Source organism: Peromyscus leucopus, chromosome 8a, assembly GCF_004664715.2.
Source record: "Peromyscus leucopus breed LL Stock chromosome 8a, UCI_PerLeu_2.1, whole genome shotgun sequence".
Taxonomy (NCBI): domain Eukaryota; kingdom Metazoa; phylum Chordata; class Mammalia; order Rodentia; family Cricetidae; genus Peromyscus; species Peromyscus leucopus.
The window spans coordinates 35,698,164-35,716,583 of record NC_051085.1 but is presented as its reverse complement, the minus strand read 5'-3'; the positions used below and the strand labels follow the sequence as shown (position 1 = coordinate 35,716,583).

At 42.6% G+C, this 18,420-nt stretch overlaps 1 protein-coding gene across 8 annotated transcripts in view; it reads left to right on the top strand.

The window, feature by feature from the left end:
- The first annotated feature begins 2,180 nt into the window (after positions 1-2,180).
- Aig1 (androgen induced 1) overlaps positions 2,181-18,420 on the top strand; it is a 222,679-nt gene continuing 206,439 nt past the window's right edge. For 5 of the 8 annotated variants that reach the window (XR_005090197.1, XR_005090196.1, XM_037200289.1 and 2 more), the window contains exon 1: positions 2,283-2,521. Coding sequence is in view for 6 of the 8 variants with exons in the window: in XM_037200289.1 (XP_037056184.1) it covers positions 2,381-2,521 (141 nt within the window). In the remaining 2 variants the exon portion in view is untranslated. Of the gene's footprint in view, positions 2,522-14,975; positions 15,074-18,420 lie in introns of those variants that run through there. The other 3 variants (XM_028861410.1, XM_037200287.1, XM_037200288.1) reach the window with 2 other exon arrangements.

Here is an 18,420-nt window from a genome sequence, read left to right as displayed (position 1 = left end):
AGAAACCCTATGTGGTAGTTTGAATGTAATTGTCCTCCATAATCTCATAGGGAGTGGCACTATTAGGAGGTATGGCCTTGTTGAAGTGGGAATGGCCTTGTTGAAGGAAGTGTGTCACTGTGGAGGTGGGCTTTGAGGTTTCTTATTCTCATAATACTGCCCAGGGTCTCAGTTGACTTCCTGTTGACTGCAAGATGTAGGAGTCTCAGCTACTCCTCCAGCACCATATCTGCCTGCATGCTGCCATACTCCATGATGATAATGGACTGTAAGCAAGCCCCTACTGAGTGTATTCCTTATAAGAATTACCATGGCCATGGTATCTCTTCACAGCAATAGAAAAACCTAATTAAGGAAAAAAAAAAAAAAACAAACGACAAACAGAGAGCCCCTGGACATGTTAAGAAACTGCCATCAAGAAATCTTAAGGACTGGGGACTGACATTCTTATAAAATATGATTTCAGTCAAAGTTTATGCAGAATGTCTCATTCTTTTTTTATTTATTTATTTTACAATACTATTCAGTTCTACATAATAGCCAAGAATGTCTCATTCTTAAAAACATAAAACCATCTCACCGTGGTTAGCAAATCAGGTTAATAAAAGTGAACCTGTTAAAATAGGTTCAAAACACCCCTCTGAAACCAAAGTAACAGAACACTTGATGTCATGGTATTTACATCCACAGTAAGATTTTAAATGGCTTTATAAACATAACACTTTATTTTACAGTTATGAAGGAAAGGAAATCTTAGTAGCAACATTCTAAAATCTAAGTAGGAGAAAGGTATGTCCAACATTGACATGTCTCTTCACTTTATAAAACTTCATTAAGGTCTCGGTAAGACTGAGGGGGTCCTCAGTACATTCAATATTTTTTTAAGTCATGACCATTTAGCAAGGACACACATACAAATAGACCAGACTTTAACATGAGAATGAGCGTCTACATTGTGAATGAAGACTGCTTTTATGCTTATGGCTTCAGTGTCTTTCAGCATAATTATGTCCTTTGAAAAGATCCAAGGACTCTCTTCCCTGGTTGATTGGAAAACTTCAGGAGTACATGCTGGAGTTGCTAGCTTCTCTTTACCTCTGATACTCTGCGGGCCCCCCACCCCACCCCGCCCCAAACACACACTCTGACTCAGAGACTATTTGAAGGGGACACCTGTTTTGGATGGAGCCACAGGAAATACCTATGTGGTCTTCTCATAACCGGACCCTTTATCTGGTTGACTGAAACATGATCACGATTTAAACAAAAAATAAAAACTACGCTGCCCACAGACTGTTGCAACTTCCCTGTGACAACACTTACTGGAAAGCTGGGGGAATCAACTTTAGATTTATTTTCCTCCCATTGATCGCTGGTACTGTGTAGTATAAGGGGGAAATGTCGAAGTGCTAAAGGAATTTTAACTCCGTAAGATTTGTATTAAATCACACATGCGTGGGTGAGATTTACATCCTCCGGGTGGTTTGGCTTCAAAACGGAATGCAGTCTCGTAGCAGTAGTGGCAATCCTCATAGATTTCTATTTATAAAAAGTTGTCCGGGTCACTGAAATGGCTCAGCTGGAAAAAGCGCTTACTGTCAAGCCTCATGACCTGAGTTCGATAGCGGAGACCCACGTTGTGGAATGAAAGAATACTCACACCGGCCTGTACTCTGGCCTCCACACTTGTCCTGTGGTACATGTACACACACACCACACACACACACACACACACACACACACACACACACACACACACACGAGCGCGTGCGTAATAAAAAGTTTTTAAAAGAACTTGTTCAAAGCTCACGTTTAATCTTCTGTTACATAGTAACACATTAATAAAGCCTCGTGGAATTTATAAGGGGTTTCACAGTCGTAAATGCTGATCAACTTTAATCCTTTGACTGACTCCTAGGTAATAAGCGTCACTGGGAGGGCGGCTGTGTGTGGCTTTACACGCACTGACCCCAGCGGGTGCGGTGGCAGCGTGCATCATCTCCCAGACCACCTTGGATGCTGCCCCGGGGATGCTGATCTTCCTTCGCCCGGGCAGTGCTCCCCGCTAGGCAGTCCCGCAGCAGACTTCGAGGACCGCCTAGGGGGCGCCCGGCCCGGGCCGCGAACGCAGCTGCAGAATGACGCAGATGACGCCAGAGATGACACCAGGCCGCCAGCCCGCGTCGGCCGCACTCCCGCCCCGCCCGCGCAGGTCGCCGGTGCGCTCGCTCGCAGCCGCGTCCGTCCCCGGGGACGCGCCCCGCCTCCTGCGCTCCGCCCCTCGCCGCGCCGCGCCCCGGTTCCCACGGCGCCCGGCAAGGCGAACCAACCAGCCCGCCCGCCCAGCAAGCAGCCCCGCCGGGCCAGGCCGCGCGCGAACATGGCGCTTGTCCCCTGCCAGGTGCTGCGGGTGGCCATCCTGCTGTCCTATTGCTCCATTCTGTGCAACTACAAGGCCATCGAAATGCCCTCCCATCAGACCTACGGGGGGAGCTGGAAGTTCCTGACCTTCATTGATCTGGTAAGGCCATAGGATATTTCACCGCCCCCCCCCATCCAGCCTGCACCGCCCACACCCGTTTGTGTGTGTGTGTGTGTGTGTGTGTGTGTGTGTGTGTGTGTGACACACAAGCACCAGCGTGTGTGTGCTGTGGCTGGGCTCCCACAAAGGCCTGGATGTCCCTCTCACCTTTACCTGGTAGGTAAGGGAGGTTAAAAAGATGGGGGGACACAGCCAAATGGGCACAGCTCTGCCTCTAAGAAGTGACATGGGAAGCCACCAAAAGCGTCTGTCAGTCTTGGTCGTGAGTGTCCTCAGGTTCATTCTCCACCGAAGTGCTTTCCAGAGCCACCTGCCAAGGTAAACTTGCAGTACTTATACAAGAAACAGAGTATTGTCTGGTTTCATGGAGCATGGCTTAGAAGCCCCCAACCCCTCCGTCGGAGAGAGAGAAGTCACACAATAAAACCTTTGCACGCGCTTTTCTGCCCATGGTCAACAATTTGTTTCTAACCTTTGCACTAGAAACACAGAACAGTTCATGGTGGGGCTCGACCTGACCCTGCACAGAACTTCCAGTCTTCCACAGTGAAAGTTTGGAGTTTGCACAATCATCTCTTCCGCTGACACGTGATACTTTTAAACAGGTGCAGGGGACTATAATTATTATTTTAAAGTTTTCCTACTTTGGGTACTGAAAGTACTCTTGCAGATAGATAATCAGAGGGTGGACACATGTCCAGTCATGACATGAAGTAGACTTGGAACTTCTGAGTGAAAAGTCACCAAGACCAAGTTAAAAGGTTACCCAACATGGGCAGTGTGTGGAAACAAAAGCAGTTTTAAAAACCACAGAGAAACTTATACAACCAACTCCTGGAATCTCAGACAGAGATTATACATAAAGTTGCCACATCCACAAAGTTGGCATGGATTTTGTTGACCTCCCATTGTGTCAAATTTGAACCTATTTGAAGATCTTTCCAGAGGTCAAGAATGCCTATAGAAACGTAGCTGGATGCTTTCAAAAGACTCTCTATTTGCATTATGTAAGATATACTTCCCTTTCCCCAGCTGTCTTTAGGCACAAGACTGCCCAGTGTTGCCTGAGTTGGGATTTTCAACTCCTGGGAATTAACTTCGCTCTGAACATATGAATTCCCTGCCAGTGTTCCTGTTTTCCTACTGTTTGTCCACACGGGAAGCACATGATGGGACTTTGCTCTCAGTTTCTCGTGACTTTCAGGTGCATGGTTATGAACTGGATTGCCTTCCTGGGTGAGCTGATTGGCTAGTCAGTGGAGACTGGCTTTACCAGACATGCAGTACAGCAGATGATCTCAGAGTCAGAGTCAGGCCCTGATAGTTTTGTTCAGATGATGATCGCAGTGTCAGTTAGGCCCTGATGGTTTTGTACAGCAGATGATCGCAGAGTCAGAGTCAGGCCCTGATAGTTTCCTACAGACAGACTTTAGAGCATGTACAGGGCACCAGGAATCGTATCTCCTTTTAAGGGTGTTTGAACTTAAGTTCCCGATGCTCACATGCCATTAAAAAAATATGTGCGTAGATTTTTCAGAGTCCTTTAGAGTTAAAGCCTCCTCTCACTCCTGAGTCAGTTCTTCCCTTGAGTTGGCCCATTTGAGGACTGCCACAGATGGAGCCGTAGTTTTTATGAATTCTATGCTTTTGTCTCACATGGTTCTGGTGCAGGGAACAGAGATACAGGTGACTGGGTGAGAGAAGTAGGAATTGGGGGTGCTGGTCAACCCAAGACAGGGTCGCTGCTTTACACATTGGCATTGCTCAGGGTGAGTCAGAAAGCAAGGCTCACAAAAACCAGTCTCCCTCCCATTAACCTTCACGTGACTTGAAACAGTAGGAGAGTCAGTGTGATAGGCTGCCACCCCCTTTCTATTTTTGTATTCAATGGGTGGACTTGTTTATTTTTAATAACACTTAACTATACAGGGATTTTTTTTGTAGTCTAGTATTAAAGTAAGGTTTAAGACTTCATTTCACATCTATGTTTTAGCCCTCTGTTTATCTAGAGCCTTAATCCAATCACTCAAACTTGTCCCACTCTGTGGCTACTGATTGAAATAGAATAACTACCCTTAACCAATAGTTCCTAGGAGAGACTACTTCTAAAATATATTCCCCGAAGCAGGCAGAGTGTTATTCTATTAGAGGCTTAGAGTCCTTGGATCTTTGTACAGCTGTTCAAACAGCCAACCTGTCCGACCCCCGTGATGGCATGAAAAAGAGAATCCTAATGAAAGTTACCATTTAATTTTACATTCGTGTGTGTGTGTGTGTGTGTGTGTGTGTGTGTGTGTGTGTGTGTGTGTGTTTAAATGACAGTGAATAAACTTTATTTCTTAGCATCTTGGGCAATTTTTTGTGATTCTGGTCAATTTTCAAAGAGGGCAGTTGACTTTCACAATTTTATTGAGAAAGTCTCGTTTCTGGCCTATTGGGATTGGATTGCAGCGAAGCCTCTAACCCCGATAGCCACAGTTGGATTTTAGTTCTGCAGCATCGGTTTCCTCAAACAGGAGTCAGGAAACAAGGATTCACATATCCAGGTGCAGGCTTTGTGGTGGTGGCTATCCTGGCCTAATCCAAATCTTTCTTTGGGTAGGAGAGTCATTCTGGTAGATTCAGAGCCTGTGATCAAGAGTCAAAACACAGCTTGTTGCGACCAGTAGTCATAGATTATCCTTGCTGGAGAGTTGCATTTCTTAGTGTGGAAAGACTGTAAGAGAACTAGAGTTTTATTGGAGAATTCAGGTTAGTAAGTGGAAAACGACCACCTTGACGTGGTAGGGAGAATCATGCATGGGACCTGAAGATTTCCACCTCTTAGAGCCTAGAATTGATGGCTGTGTTAAATTACCGGACAAGAGGGGAATTAAGGCTGCTTAACCACTGACCTTCATTTTTCTGGAATATGCAGAATAATTAACTGGGCTCTATATACGCATCAGCCTCCTTAAAAGCAGAATGACCAAAGAGGGGAAGATTCAAAATGAGGAAGAGGAAGATGTGACCTTTGAAGTAAGGGATGGAGTGGCAACATTGTCCATTACGAAGATGGTGCAGGAGACCTTCAGGCCAGGAAGGGGCAAGTAATTGGGTTTCCCACTAGCATTTTGTGAGGATGTACAGGTTTGCTGACATCTGAGTTTTAGCTCAGTGAAACCTGTTTTGGAAAATCTGACCTCCACAGCTGTATGATAACAAGCTTATGTAGTTTAGGCCACTAAAATGTCAGTAGCCTGTCCTAGCAGCAATAGAAAAATAATAGTCCTGGCTAGAAAGCCGCTAGTGTAGAGGAAGCATCCTTACAACTGAACGCAGTGATTTAGCTAGTCCTTTATGCATATTAGACCATTGTTTAATTTTGGATTGTATGGAAACATAGGATTTTACCTGCTTCATCTCGTGGAGTATTCCTATGTGTAACATCAGGCAGTGGGAAATTAAAGACCCAAGGACATGGAAAAGAGTAGGCCTTTTCTTTTCTGTGAACTCTCTCAAAAGCTATTGCTGTGTTAACACACAGAGCCAGAAGGACTACTCTTAATTGTAAACGTGCTGGAAAAAAAATTAAATAAATTGTTTGGATATCCTGTTAGTGTTATTACTGATGAATTTTCTTCAGATGATTTGGATTCCTGCCTGTATTCACTAACTGCACGGTTCTTCTTCAGCTGGCATAGTAATTATTCCCAAAGATAATTAAAACAAAGAATTAGACTAAAAGCAGCCTCAATTAAACAAAAGGCAACTCTGTTGTCTAAGCCCTCATGGTAGTGCTTGGAGCCATGGGTTCTAAGTAAGTGTCTGAATAGTGGAAATGATCTCTTTCCAAACAGTTAATGTGCATCCTTTTCTTGTCCTCCCTCTCGCCAAAACATCAAAGTCAATTTTAATGTGTTTTGACTCACTCAAGCATTATTTAGATGTGTGCAGTAGAATGTCTAATAATGGCAGCAGAATCCACCTCCTTGAAAACATGAACTGGATATTCATTATTGAAACTTAGTAATGATGTTGAAGTTCCTTTAAAAAAAAAACCTATGGTTTTGTTACTTACCATTCTGAGAGTTCTCATTTCTCAGGGCGGTGTTTTGTTCATTACTTTCATACTGACTTTTTGTTCAAGCATCAGCAGAAAGCTTTCTTTTACCTCCCGTGCTCAAAGTGTGAGGTAAGATCTGCATGACCAGCTTGCTCCAGGTGCCACATCTTTTGTTTTAGCAGTTTTCCCTTGGCTGTGACAAAGTACCCCTAACGACGGAATTGAAGGGACTAACAGTTTAATTCGGAGTACAGTGTAAGAGAGAAGATATAGTCCATCATGAAGGGGAAGGCATGTTGGCAGGAGTGTGAGGTAGAGAGAGGGTCACATGTCTTCTGACATCAGGAAACAGAGACTGGAGCTGGGCAGCAAGACTTCAAGGCTCACTCATTTCCTCTAAGGAGACTCCACCTCCTGAAGTTTCTAGAACCTTCCAAAGCATGATCAATTGGTGGAGACCACGTGCTCAAACATGTGAGCCTATGGAAAACATTCCACATTCCAACCTCAATACCTCTCAGCCAGAATTTGCATTCTAATAAGATCATCCGTTGATGCCTGCCCATGTTCTAATTTGATAAATGATGTTCTGTGCTGCACTGTTTTGTATTTTAATGTGGAATGCCTGCATATATTAATTATACATACTTTCAACATATGCTTAAGGTACCTTAAACTATAATATAGTTAAAACATGCAAAAAATTATAGCTTGAAAATAGAAGAGAGGAATAGGTACTATCCATCGGTGGTGGGCTAGTTATTACAATTGAAAAACATATCAGGATAATCTTCAGGGGAGCCAAGACATACAAAAAGTTACAATGTCTTATTGTCCGTAGGGTTGAAATAATGGAAGCTTAACAACCTACCAGGGGTGTTTCTTCCCAGCACTGACTCTTCGAGGCTGTCACTCATATCCTCATATTTAGGACACTAGTAGCATAATAGATAATCCCCCTTTACTATTGTAGTTCAACATTCTTTTGTTTGCTTTGTTTTTGAGACAAAGTCTTGCTGTGTACCCCTAACTGGCCTTGAACTCAAGGAGTTCTGTCTCTGTCTTCTCAATGCTGGGATTAAAGGCATGTGCCACCACACCCAGCTAATTAAACATTCTTAAAGTTGATGGTTTGTAATTTTACGAAAGACCAAGGCAAGGTCTTATGTTTTATCTGAGTGAATGAATCAATCGAGAATCATTCACGTTGTTACCATTATCTGTTCTGTTATCTGTTGCAAAAAGAATCTGAGAAAACCATAGAAGGACCAGAATAATAAAGGCTCTGAAACAGAAGGTCTTGGGCTGTTCAAAGAGCAGATGATCAAGCCGAGGTTCCTGGAGTATACATACTTTGCTTTAGACATGAGAACTTTTGACATTTATGAAAATGTTAAAGGCCGGCAGAGGAAAATGCCTAAGTAACTACATTTTGCATTTGAGTTGGTCTGCTGTTCGCTTACATACTTACCAAGTCCTTTCTTGACCGCAGTTCATGACTTAATCTGAAGAGGAAATAAAATATCTTGGCATTCTGTATGTTGTTATGTGACTGTGGTGTGTAGATTTGCCAGTCAAATTCCCAGGTGCCATGTGGAGGCCGCTGGGTTTTACTACTCACTGAACAGAGTTCTTTTCTGTTTTTAATTCTTTTGGATATTAAACAGAGGATGTGACTGCCTGCTTTTCTGCAAAACACTCAAATGTGAGGGCATTTAAATGTGAGTGTACACTTGAACGATCCAATAGTTGGTTGTTTTTTGTTAATCTAGGAGGAAAATCAGGTGAATAATCCTTTGCATTTAATCTCCTCCCTTCCTCTCTCTGTCTCTGTCTGTCTCTCTCTCATTTGTGGGCCCCTTTTGGATTAGGCATAGAACAGAAGCCTTGTTTGGTCAGGGGAGGGGAAATGGGGCCTGATCTATTCACCCCTTTCCTCTTTTAGCTGAGAGTGGCAATGAGATCTTAGGAAGTCACGTGACCAAAGGTTGAGGTCACACTGCCCCCTACCCTTGTCATTTCCCCTTGTCTGGTATAACATTTAGCAAAATTGGTAACTGCTTTTGAGGGTTTTCATCTGTTTTTCTGTGTTGCCCTGAAATGTCACGTGTTTCTGTGGAGGCGCGAACAATAGTACAATTTTCCACATTGAATCAGATGTTCTTGTGTCCCAACCGAGCCTGGAAAAACCTGGCTGCCTGGGGTTCTGGAATAGCAGGGCTTTTTCTGTGCAGTCTGTGGGAGACTGTTAGAGGGTTCATTTCTCTCCTGCAGTGCTCTGAGTCCCAGTGTATCGAGAAGGCTCTGTTTGAAGGTGACACACCCTTTGACAAGCGCCATTGTGGAGTGGAGCATATTCTGGGGGGCGGGGCAGAGACATGCCAGCCTTCCTCTATGGACATATTTACATTTGAGAGGCTTTTATGTTGTGGGAAATATTACCTTCCCATGCAGAAAATATGTACATCTGTGACCACAAATTATTTTTTTTTACTTTAAAAAATATTAAAAAGGGGAAATATGTGTAAAATACAGAAAATCACAGGGAGGAAAGTATTTCCATCTTAATTCTCCCTAATTTCTTTACATCTCAGTGTTATTTTTTTTTTTTTGGACATTTATGTGCCCACAAAAATACACAAAAACTTAGACTACAGATGTTTGTATGCATGTATGCACATAGGTACATGTATGCCAGATTAAAAAAAATTATTTATGTTATTTTCAAATTACAAATGTTACTCAGATACCAATGTTAGTATTTTAATATTTGCTGTCAATCATATGTATATTATTGTAAACACAAGATCAGTATCTGCACATGTTTTCTACAATTTTTCTTTAATTTTTTTTTTCATTTTATGTACCAACCACAGTTCCCACTCCCTCTCCTTCTTGTTCCTCCTCACTTCACCCCTGTCCACTCAGAGAGGGTAAGGCCTCCCTTGGGGGGGTCAACAGAGTCTGGCATACCAGTTTCAGGCAGGACCTCCCCACTGTGTCAAGGCTGAGCAAGGCATCCCACCACAGGGAATGGAATTTTGTAATTATTATCATGACTATCTAAAACACAACTTCAATTTTTTTTAGCTCTTAGGAGTCAAACGGTCCCCTGAATTGTAGCTACAGATTTGCTTTACGGTGTTATTTGTGCTCTTTTCCTATAGTCTGACCTCTTCCTAGAAAACAAAAGAGAAGCCCTGCTGTATGTTTTTGATTCTATTTTTTTTTTAAATCCATTTACCATAATGGATTTCAAATTCATGAATGCTGCCTGGTATCAATAGTGTGTTCCATGTTGTTAAATGTACCACAATTTGTCAATTTTATTTAACCTATTTTTATTAGTGTGTGTGTGTGTGTGTGTGTGTGTGTGTGTGTGTGTGTGCATGTGCTATGACACATACGTACTGGCTAGTGGACAACCTTGTGGTGTCTCTTGTCCTGTCTTTATGTGGGTTCCACAGACTGAACTTAGGACACCAGACTTGCATCCTTAGGTTTCAAGAGCCTTTACCCTCTGAGCTATCTCTCAGGACAGTTTGTCTATTTTTTTTTTTTTTTTGACACATGGAATTGCACTTGAGCCTTGCAAGTTTGCAGTGACAAGGGAAAGTCCTGCTGTTGACATTTGTGTGCCAGTTTGTGTGTGAACGTAAGTTTTCCCCTGTGGAAGGTGTGTACTCGAGTGCCATGGCACCGTCACTGTAACCACACATTCAGCTGGACATGAGAGCACCACAGTGAGTTCCTGAATGGCTGCACCTTGTTGCAGAGACTCTAGCATATCCTTTTCAGTATGTGGAGGTCTCTTCTATTTTATCTGTTTATCAACAATTGTAAGAAACACAGAAGGATCCTTTGTAGTAGGCTATACCCAATGCTCCCCAGTGATAACATCTTTCACCCAAGAGACTGATTCTGAAGCATCTAAGGTCCATCCTCAAAAGGATCCCTCAATGTAGCCTTTATCTTCCACTTCATCCCAGACCACTGGCAATCTTAAAATTGCTCTCCGTTGCCATAATATAAAAAAAATTATTTTAAGAATGCTATTTACATTTCTGACTGTTTGGAATTGCCTTCTTTAGTTCAGAATAATTCTCTTGAAGCTCATACACATTCTCAATATTTCATGCTAATGGATGTAACCAAGCTTGTTTAACCATTCACACATTAAAGGACATTAGCACTGTTTCAACTCTGGACTATTATAAATAAAGGTGCTATGGATATTAATGATCAGGTTTCTTTTTGTGATCATGAGCTTTCATTTCTTTTTCATAAATGTGCAAGAGCTAATTTCTGGATGGTGTGGCATTTGCAATGATAGGTTTTATTGTTCGTTTGTTAATTTTACCCTTTTTACTCAAATAATCTTCTTCTTCCTCTTCCTCTTCCTCCTCTTTCTCTTCCTCTTCCTTCTCCTTCTTCTTTTTCCCTGAGACAGGGCCTCACTATGTAGCTTTGGCTGTCTGGGAACTCACGATGTAGACCAGGCTGGCCTTGAACCGACAGAGTTCTGCCTGCTTGCCTCCCAAATGCTGGGGAAATTTTCATCCATTATTTCTTCAGATATTTTTTTCTGCACCTCTTCATTCATTTCTTTCTCTTGGACTCTGGCCTTTTGATTGTTGTGTTACAGTTTAATAAGTTGTCACCTTTTTTCATTTTTGGGGGGGGGTTGCATAATTTAGCTTCGGAGTCACTGATTCGTCTATCACCCATTTTCTTCTACTGAACACATCCATTTAGTTTTTCAAAAAAATGAATATTGTCTTATTTAGGATTTCTATTGCTGTGATAAAATACCCTGACCAAAACCAACTTGGGTAGGAAAGGGTTTATTTTACCTTACAACTCTCAGGTCATACTCTGACAGGGAGAGAAGTCAGGGAAGGAACTTAAGATAGGATCCTGGGAGCATGAATTGAAGTGGAAGACATGGCAGAACACTGTTTACTGGCTTGTGCCTCACGGTTTGCTCAGCCTGGTTTCTTATATCATCCAAGACCCAGGGGCGGTACTGCTCACAGTGAGCTGGGCCTGCTCCCGTGTACCGGCTGGTTTTGTTTGCCAACTTGATGGAAGCTACAGTCATCAGAGAGGAAGGAGCCTCAGCTGAGGAAATGCTTCCATAAGATCCAGCTGTAAGGCATTTTCTCAATTAGTGATCAATGCGGGAGGACCCAGCCTATTGGGCTGGTGGTCCCTGGTTCTTTGAGAAAGCAGACTGAGGAAGCCAGGGAAAGCAAGCCAGTAAGCAGCTCCCCCTCCATGGCCTCTGCATCTGCTCCTGCCTCCAGGATCTAGCCCTGCCTGAGTTCCTATCCTGACTTCCTCCAATGATGGACTATGGTCTGGAAGTGTAAGCCAAATAAACCCTTTTCTCCCCAACTTGCTTTTTCATTATAGTGTTTGGTTGCAGCCATAGAAACCCTAAGACACCACATCAGTCATTAATCAAGAAAGTGCCCTACAGATTTGCCTCTGGGCAATCTGGATTGGAGGCATTTTTGCATTGTAGCTCCCCTTCCCAGACAATCAAGGTTGTGTCAAGTTGACAATAAACTCATCCAGAACAGATAATGTATGTTTTAGATATGAAATGACCATCTGGTTCCTTTTTACAGTTGCTGTTGCCTGGAAATACCTTTCTACTTCTCATCCATTTCAACAGTGTTCACATTGACCTTAAAGAAGAGTTCCAAAGAATTGCCTTACACTCCTTGCCTTGTTATTCCAATGTCTGAACCAACTTTGATTTAGCATCTGTTGATTTAAATGTGTGTGTGTGTGTGTGTGTGTTATTGTTGTTGTTGTTTTTCTGTGTATTTGTGTACATCAAGGTTTTTGGTTTAATACCCTGACCTTTTAAAAAAATTATTTGTGTGAGATTCTGGGCCATTTCAAAGTTGTATGGAAATATTCATTCATTAGTTTGTTTTAGCAAACCAAATCATCCTGTTTGGGTTCCAGTTTCATGTTCTGTCTCACGGAGGCTTTTGGTGTCCACAGAATTTCCAGTGTGGAAATTCTCTCTGCTTTTGGAGGCTGACAGGCTCTTGCACTACTCGGGTTAGCCTGGACCTGAACACTGACTTAGGTGCTGTTTCCTGTTTTGAAGCCACCACTCCGTGTCTCTGGTTCTTCTCTGTTCGTGTCTGGGAATGATGTCAGTTCTTCTGTGCTTGCGTCCTCACATTCTTCAGCCTTTCCTTCCAGACACGTCCATCATGTGCTCTGTGTCATGCTCCCCCTGTCTCAGAGGATGGAGTCTTCTCGACTTTTTGCCTCCCATGCTGTCATGCAGTGCACACAACTGGGGTGTGCCTTCATAGTGAAAAAGCAAGAGATAAAATACACCCTCTCTCATAATCTACCGTGTGGCTAATTTTCTTGGGACAAATTCTTTTTTTCCACTGTATTAGTACAGAGTAAAGGTTTTATTGGATGTGGTGACTGGGGAAGGGGAGTAGATAGTTATGCTGAAGTGGGGAGGGAGCAGAGAGGTGGACTCCTCATTTCTAGGACACAGATGTCTCGCTAGTCCTCTAGCTGAGGAGAAGGGTTTTCTGGGAGTTTCTGCTGTCCGTGCTTGCTATATAGTTACTGGAGTCAGCCTGCCCTCAGCTCACAGCTGGGGAACAGAGGAGACTTACAAGGCCTTGGAGCTCATCTTGTGCTCCTTATTCATAGCCGTGTTAGCGTCCAATCTCCCTTCCACTGTGCAGTTTCCAAACTTCTCTGAGAGCTGATTTTCGTGTTCTGTTCAGTTTTTAGTGATTGCTTGGAATGACAGGTCACAGCAGCTTTCTCTATTTGGACTGGCTTCAGAAGTAACCTGCATATGGTTTTAATACCTGGTTCTTAAGCAAAATGTTTTGTAAACATTTCCCCATGCCATTATACATTTAAATAAGTGCATATTCCTTCATGTGGGTGTGTCTACTGATTGTCCTAGCAAATGTATGAATAGATGAATCTTATGCACATCTGTGATTATTGTCTTGGGATGAATTCTTAGACACAGACTAGCAATACTGAGTCATTAAGAGGGTGCCGTAACTTTGGATGACTTCGCAATCCTTCCAATACCAGAGCAAAGGTTTGTCTACACCCCCGTTAGGCCTCTAGAGTAGAGTATCTGCAGTACAAAATGCCAACAATCACTCAAGGCGCGTCAGCCTTGCCGTTTCCTGTCCAGGCACTCACTGCAAACCTCTCACCACATAGCTCATAAATGTAAGTGACTAGCTGTCTTGGACTCCGAGTTTATAAAATGCAGGGCTATTAGCTCCATTTGGTTTGGGGCTCATAAATACGTGAGCCAAACATAAATCTTCATGTCCTGAGCCTAATTAGTAGAGAAGCAACATGGCTGAAGAGATTAGAATGGCTCTCTCTGTGTATGGCCACCATGTGTCTGCTTGTGCATTCCGTTCAACTTCCATTACAGTTGTGTTTAGCACAGTCGTGAGTGATTTATGAGGTCCAATTTGAAAAAGTTGGCTCTTCGACCTGAGGAGTCTGATGAAAGTATCGTTGCTGTACCATGACACATCCCTTTTCTGGAATACTCTTGCACATCCTTGCTCTTGTTAGAAAGCATACAAGGAGTGGCCCAGTCCGTCTTTACTTGATGCACAAACATGAGGACCTGAGTTTCAGCTCCCAGAACTCACTTAAAAGTGACGGGCATGGTGGCGATGACTGGTATCTCAGCGCTGGAGAGGCGGACATGGGCCGATACCCCTTGGCTCCCTGGCTAGCCAATCTAAATTGATCGGTGAGCCTCAGGCCAATTGGAGAACGTATCTTAAAAACTAGAGAGATGGCTAATGAAGAATGACAGATGGCACCCAAAGTTGACCTCCAGCCTCCATGTGCTCAAGCACCCCCTCCCACCTCACCCCCACATACATGTAGATATTCTTTTCAAAACACTATGGCATATTCCTTGGTCAAGCAGATCCCTTCTATATCTGCACAGGATTTTTGCAACACGACAAGTTAAGTAATTGGAACAAGTGTAGTTAAGGAAATATTCCCCTGTGTAGACAGGGCATAGAGTTTATCAGATAGCATAACCCTTGCAAGCTAGAAATTGGGGGCAGGTTACCACTGCTAGACATGCAGCAGCAACCTGTGTGTTCACCCATGGCGTCGGGTCCCTTTAGGAATTGAGTGAGGACAGCAAAGGCCCTGGGGTGCTTTGAAGAGAAAATGCCCCCCATCGGCTCAGGTATTTGAATATTTGGTCTCCTGTCGGTGGCACTGGAGATTATGGAGTCTTTAGTTGGCAGGACCGTGCTGGAGGGAAGTACATCACTGGGGCTGGGAGTGAACTTGGAAGGTTTATAGCCCCGCCTCCACTTCCTGTTTTCTCTTTCTCTGCTTTTGTATGTGTGATGAAATATTGCTATGCTTTCTGCTCCTGCTGCCCAACCTTCTCCATCCACTATGGACTTTATCCCTCTGGAACTGTAAGTCACAAGGAACCCTTTCTTCCTAAAGACACTTTGGTCGTGGTATTATGTCACAGCGACAGAAAAGTCACTAGTACAAGCCCGACTTTCTGTTCCCTCCTCTGTGCAGTCTCCTGTCAGTGTTCCTCGCTGGGTAAGCCTGAAGGAAAGCCGGAGGAGGGTGAGCTTCCTGAGGCTGCTCAGTGATATCTATCAGTAACTACAGGAAAGCATCCCAAATTCAAATTTCCTACCACGGATATTTTCAGAGGTCGGTGGCTAACTTAGAGCTCACTGGGTGCTCTGAAAGAGCATGTCTGTTTCACCAGCCATTTCTTTAAAGCTGAATATAAATGGATAATGATAAACATGATCTCTCAGCATTTATGCCACCAATTTATTGGAGCAATTAATGTATTTTGTATGAGCCCATTAATATTAGTGATACTATGTGTCTATCATATTATATAGCATAAGAGATGAGCGAGTCAGAGTGAGGTTCAGTATTGGCTTTTCCATCTATCAACTCTCTGGTCTGGACAAATTCCCTCCTGTAGGGCCAAATGCTTCTGTTTCATTTGTTTGTCTGTGTCACTTATTATGGAGGAATAATAATAATACCCATCATATAGGGTTGTTGCGAGTATTAAATGAGATAATGTCGGCTAAATTGCATAACCTAACTGTGTAATTCAGTGCTTTCTAGTATATCATCCTGATTGTTATTTATGTGGTCAGGCACAAGAGCCAAGAGTTGCAATGATTGTGGTCATTTCAGGACTAATATTAGAGACTAATAGTATAACTAAGGTAATATCGAGGAAAGGTAGAGAGATTAAATGCACAGGCTCTCTAGTAAGGTATCTTAGATCAGTAGGTATAGATATGGGTAGATATACATGCACATTTAAAAATTACATATATAAAGGAAAGTAGGAAGGGTAAATGGAGATTGGATCTGATTAAGAAACATTGTATACATACATAAAAATTTCGAAGAATAAATAAAAAATACCATTTAAAAACAAAAAGCATGATTTGCGGTTTTGAATAACAAGGAGGAAGAAAAGTTAAAGAAGTTTGTATTATTGTCGTCGTCACACAGGAGATTTAGCCTTCAAACCCCACGACATGAGTTCCACTCAGGTTTCACTTTTGTCCAGTACCAGAGAGCCATGCTGATCAGGGCAGTAGGTAGATGCTAGGAGTTAACTGTTGATGAGTAGTTTCTTAATGACTTCCATGTCTTTGAAAACTAATATCAAAAGAGAAAAGTGTGTCTTTCAATTCAGATATTGTTGTCTACCAGATATGGCAACAGCCAACATATGTGTTCATGGGAGCTGTAACTCAGTTGTTTTATTCTTATTTAATGTTTTTAATTGGAGACCAGCCACACATGATAATTTTAAATGATATTTTTCTTTGGGTATATTGAATTTTTCACATAATATCAAGATTTAAATGAATAGTTTGACTGTGACCTTATTGGAACCAATTTCTGTTTCCCCTACAAAGCCGTTATGTTATGACCTAATTTGATATATTAAAAGTGTCCTTAGTTAGAACATGAAGTTGGGTAGGTAGGGAGGTGGGGAGGATCTTGGAGGAGTTGGGGGAGGGGGAAAACTTGTTCAAAATATATTGTATGAAAAAGTGTATGTTGTGCATGTGCATGCATGCTTTGAGACAGGGTCTAACTATGTAGTTCTGGCTGGTCTGGAGCTCACTGTGTGGACCAAGCTGTCCTCACATTCACAGAGATCCTCCTGCCTCTGCCTCATCTTTAATCCTCTGGTGGGATTAAAGGTGTGTACCACCATGCCTGGTGGAAAAAAAATTAGTTTTAAAAAAAAGTGCCCTATTATCCTGAAACACAAATAGAAATGTAACATACTGTGGTGATGTTTTATCTGTGTACTCCAATAAGGTTTATCTGAGGATCAGAGGAAAAAGCCAGCCACTAAAGTAAACATAGAGGTCAGGCAATGGTAGCACATACCTTTAATCCTATCACTTGGAAGGCAGAGATCCATCTGGATCTCCGTGAGTTCAAGGCCACAATGGGAACAGAGCCAGGCATGGTGGTATACATAACTTTAATCACAGCACTAACCATAAAGGTCTGGAGGTCTGTACAGACAGACAGGAAGTGACAGAGATGGGCAGGAAGAGGAAGGTGATGTAGTTGGGCGGAGAGAGGAAATGAGATGGCAGAACAGAAAGGCATATAGGCGTGGGTATACAGGAAGCAGCGCTCTTTGGCTGAGGATCTCCAAGTGGTGAGACATGGCTGGCTTCTTTCTGTTTTTCTGATCTCTTGGTTTTAACCCCAATATCTGGCTCCTGGTTTTTTATTAATGAGACCGTTTACCAATTCGTATTACAGTGTACTATTTCAGAAGCTGTAGACCACAAAGGAAAGGTGAGATTTATTCTGTCAGGAGCATACCTCCCAGATAAACTCCTTGGCATTTTGGTCTCCTTGTCATCTGTTTCCCTCCACCATTCACAATCCTGTATGTACTGTTTCCTCATTATCTGATACAATGCATGTAGCCCACATTCTAACTTTCTAAGTACATGCTTGCATATCTTTAAGCACTCATTCTTTTCAATCCTCAGTCTTTTCTACTTGGGAGATCAGTACTCTTGTGTGAACTCTACTTCTCCTCTAGTCATGGCTATCCAAGCAGCACAACCATATTAAAGAAAGTCACAGGAGGATTCTTCTTGGTGTGGCTGGGCAGTTATGACTACAGATCTCAAGTGGTACATAACATGCTTCTAGGCAGAATGCTTTTCACCAATTTTCTCAGTCCTAGACTCTTGGGCATCTATCTCTCCTCTTCCCCATGTGCTTAGTTCCCCAGATAACTGTATTTATTTATCTATTTATTTAAGGATTTCATACATGAGTACAATGTATTTGCACCATTCACACACTTTCTTTAATTTCTCCGATGTCTCCCCAATTCCTTTTTGAGTTCAAGAACCCCCCCTCTCTCTATATATATATATATGTGTGTGTGTGTGTGTGTGTGTGTGTGTGTGTGTGTGTTATGTATATATGTGTGTGTTATGTATATATGTGTGTGTTATGTATGTATGTGTGTGTGTTATGTATGTATATATTTGCATGTGTATTTATCCCTTATTTATTACAGTTAGTTTTGCCCTTATTTGCATATGTTTAGAGTTGACTACTTGGGATTAGGGTCTTGTCCTTGGATAAACTAACTAACCAGTCAGCCAGGCAACCAACACACCAACCAAGAAACCTGGTTCTCCCTTCCTTAGCAATCACTCACTGCCTGTAGCTCTTCATCTAAGCACGAGGCTTTCTGAAAATTTCCTGCATTGAT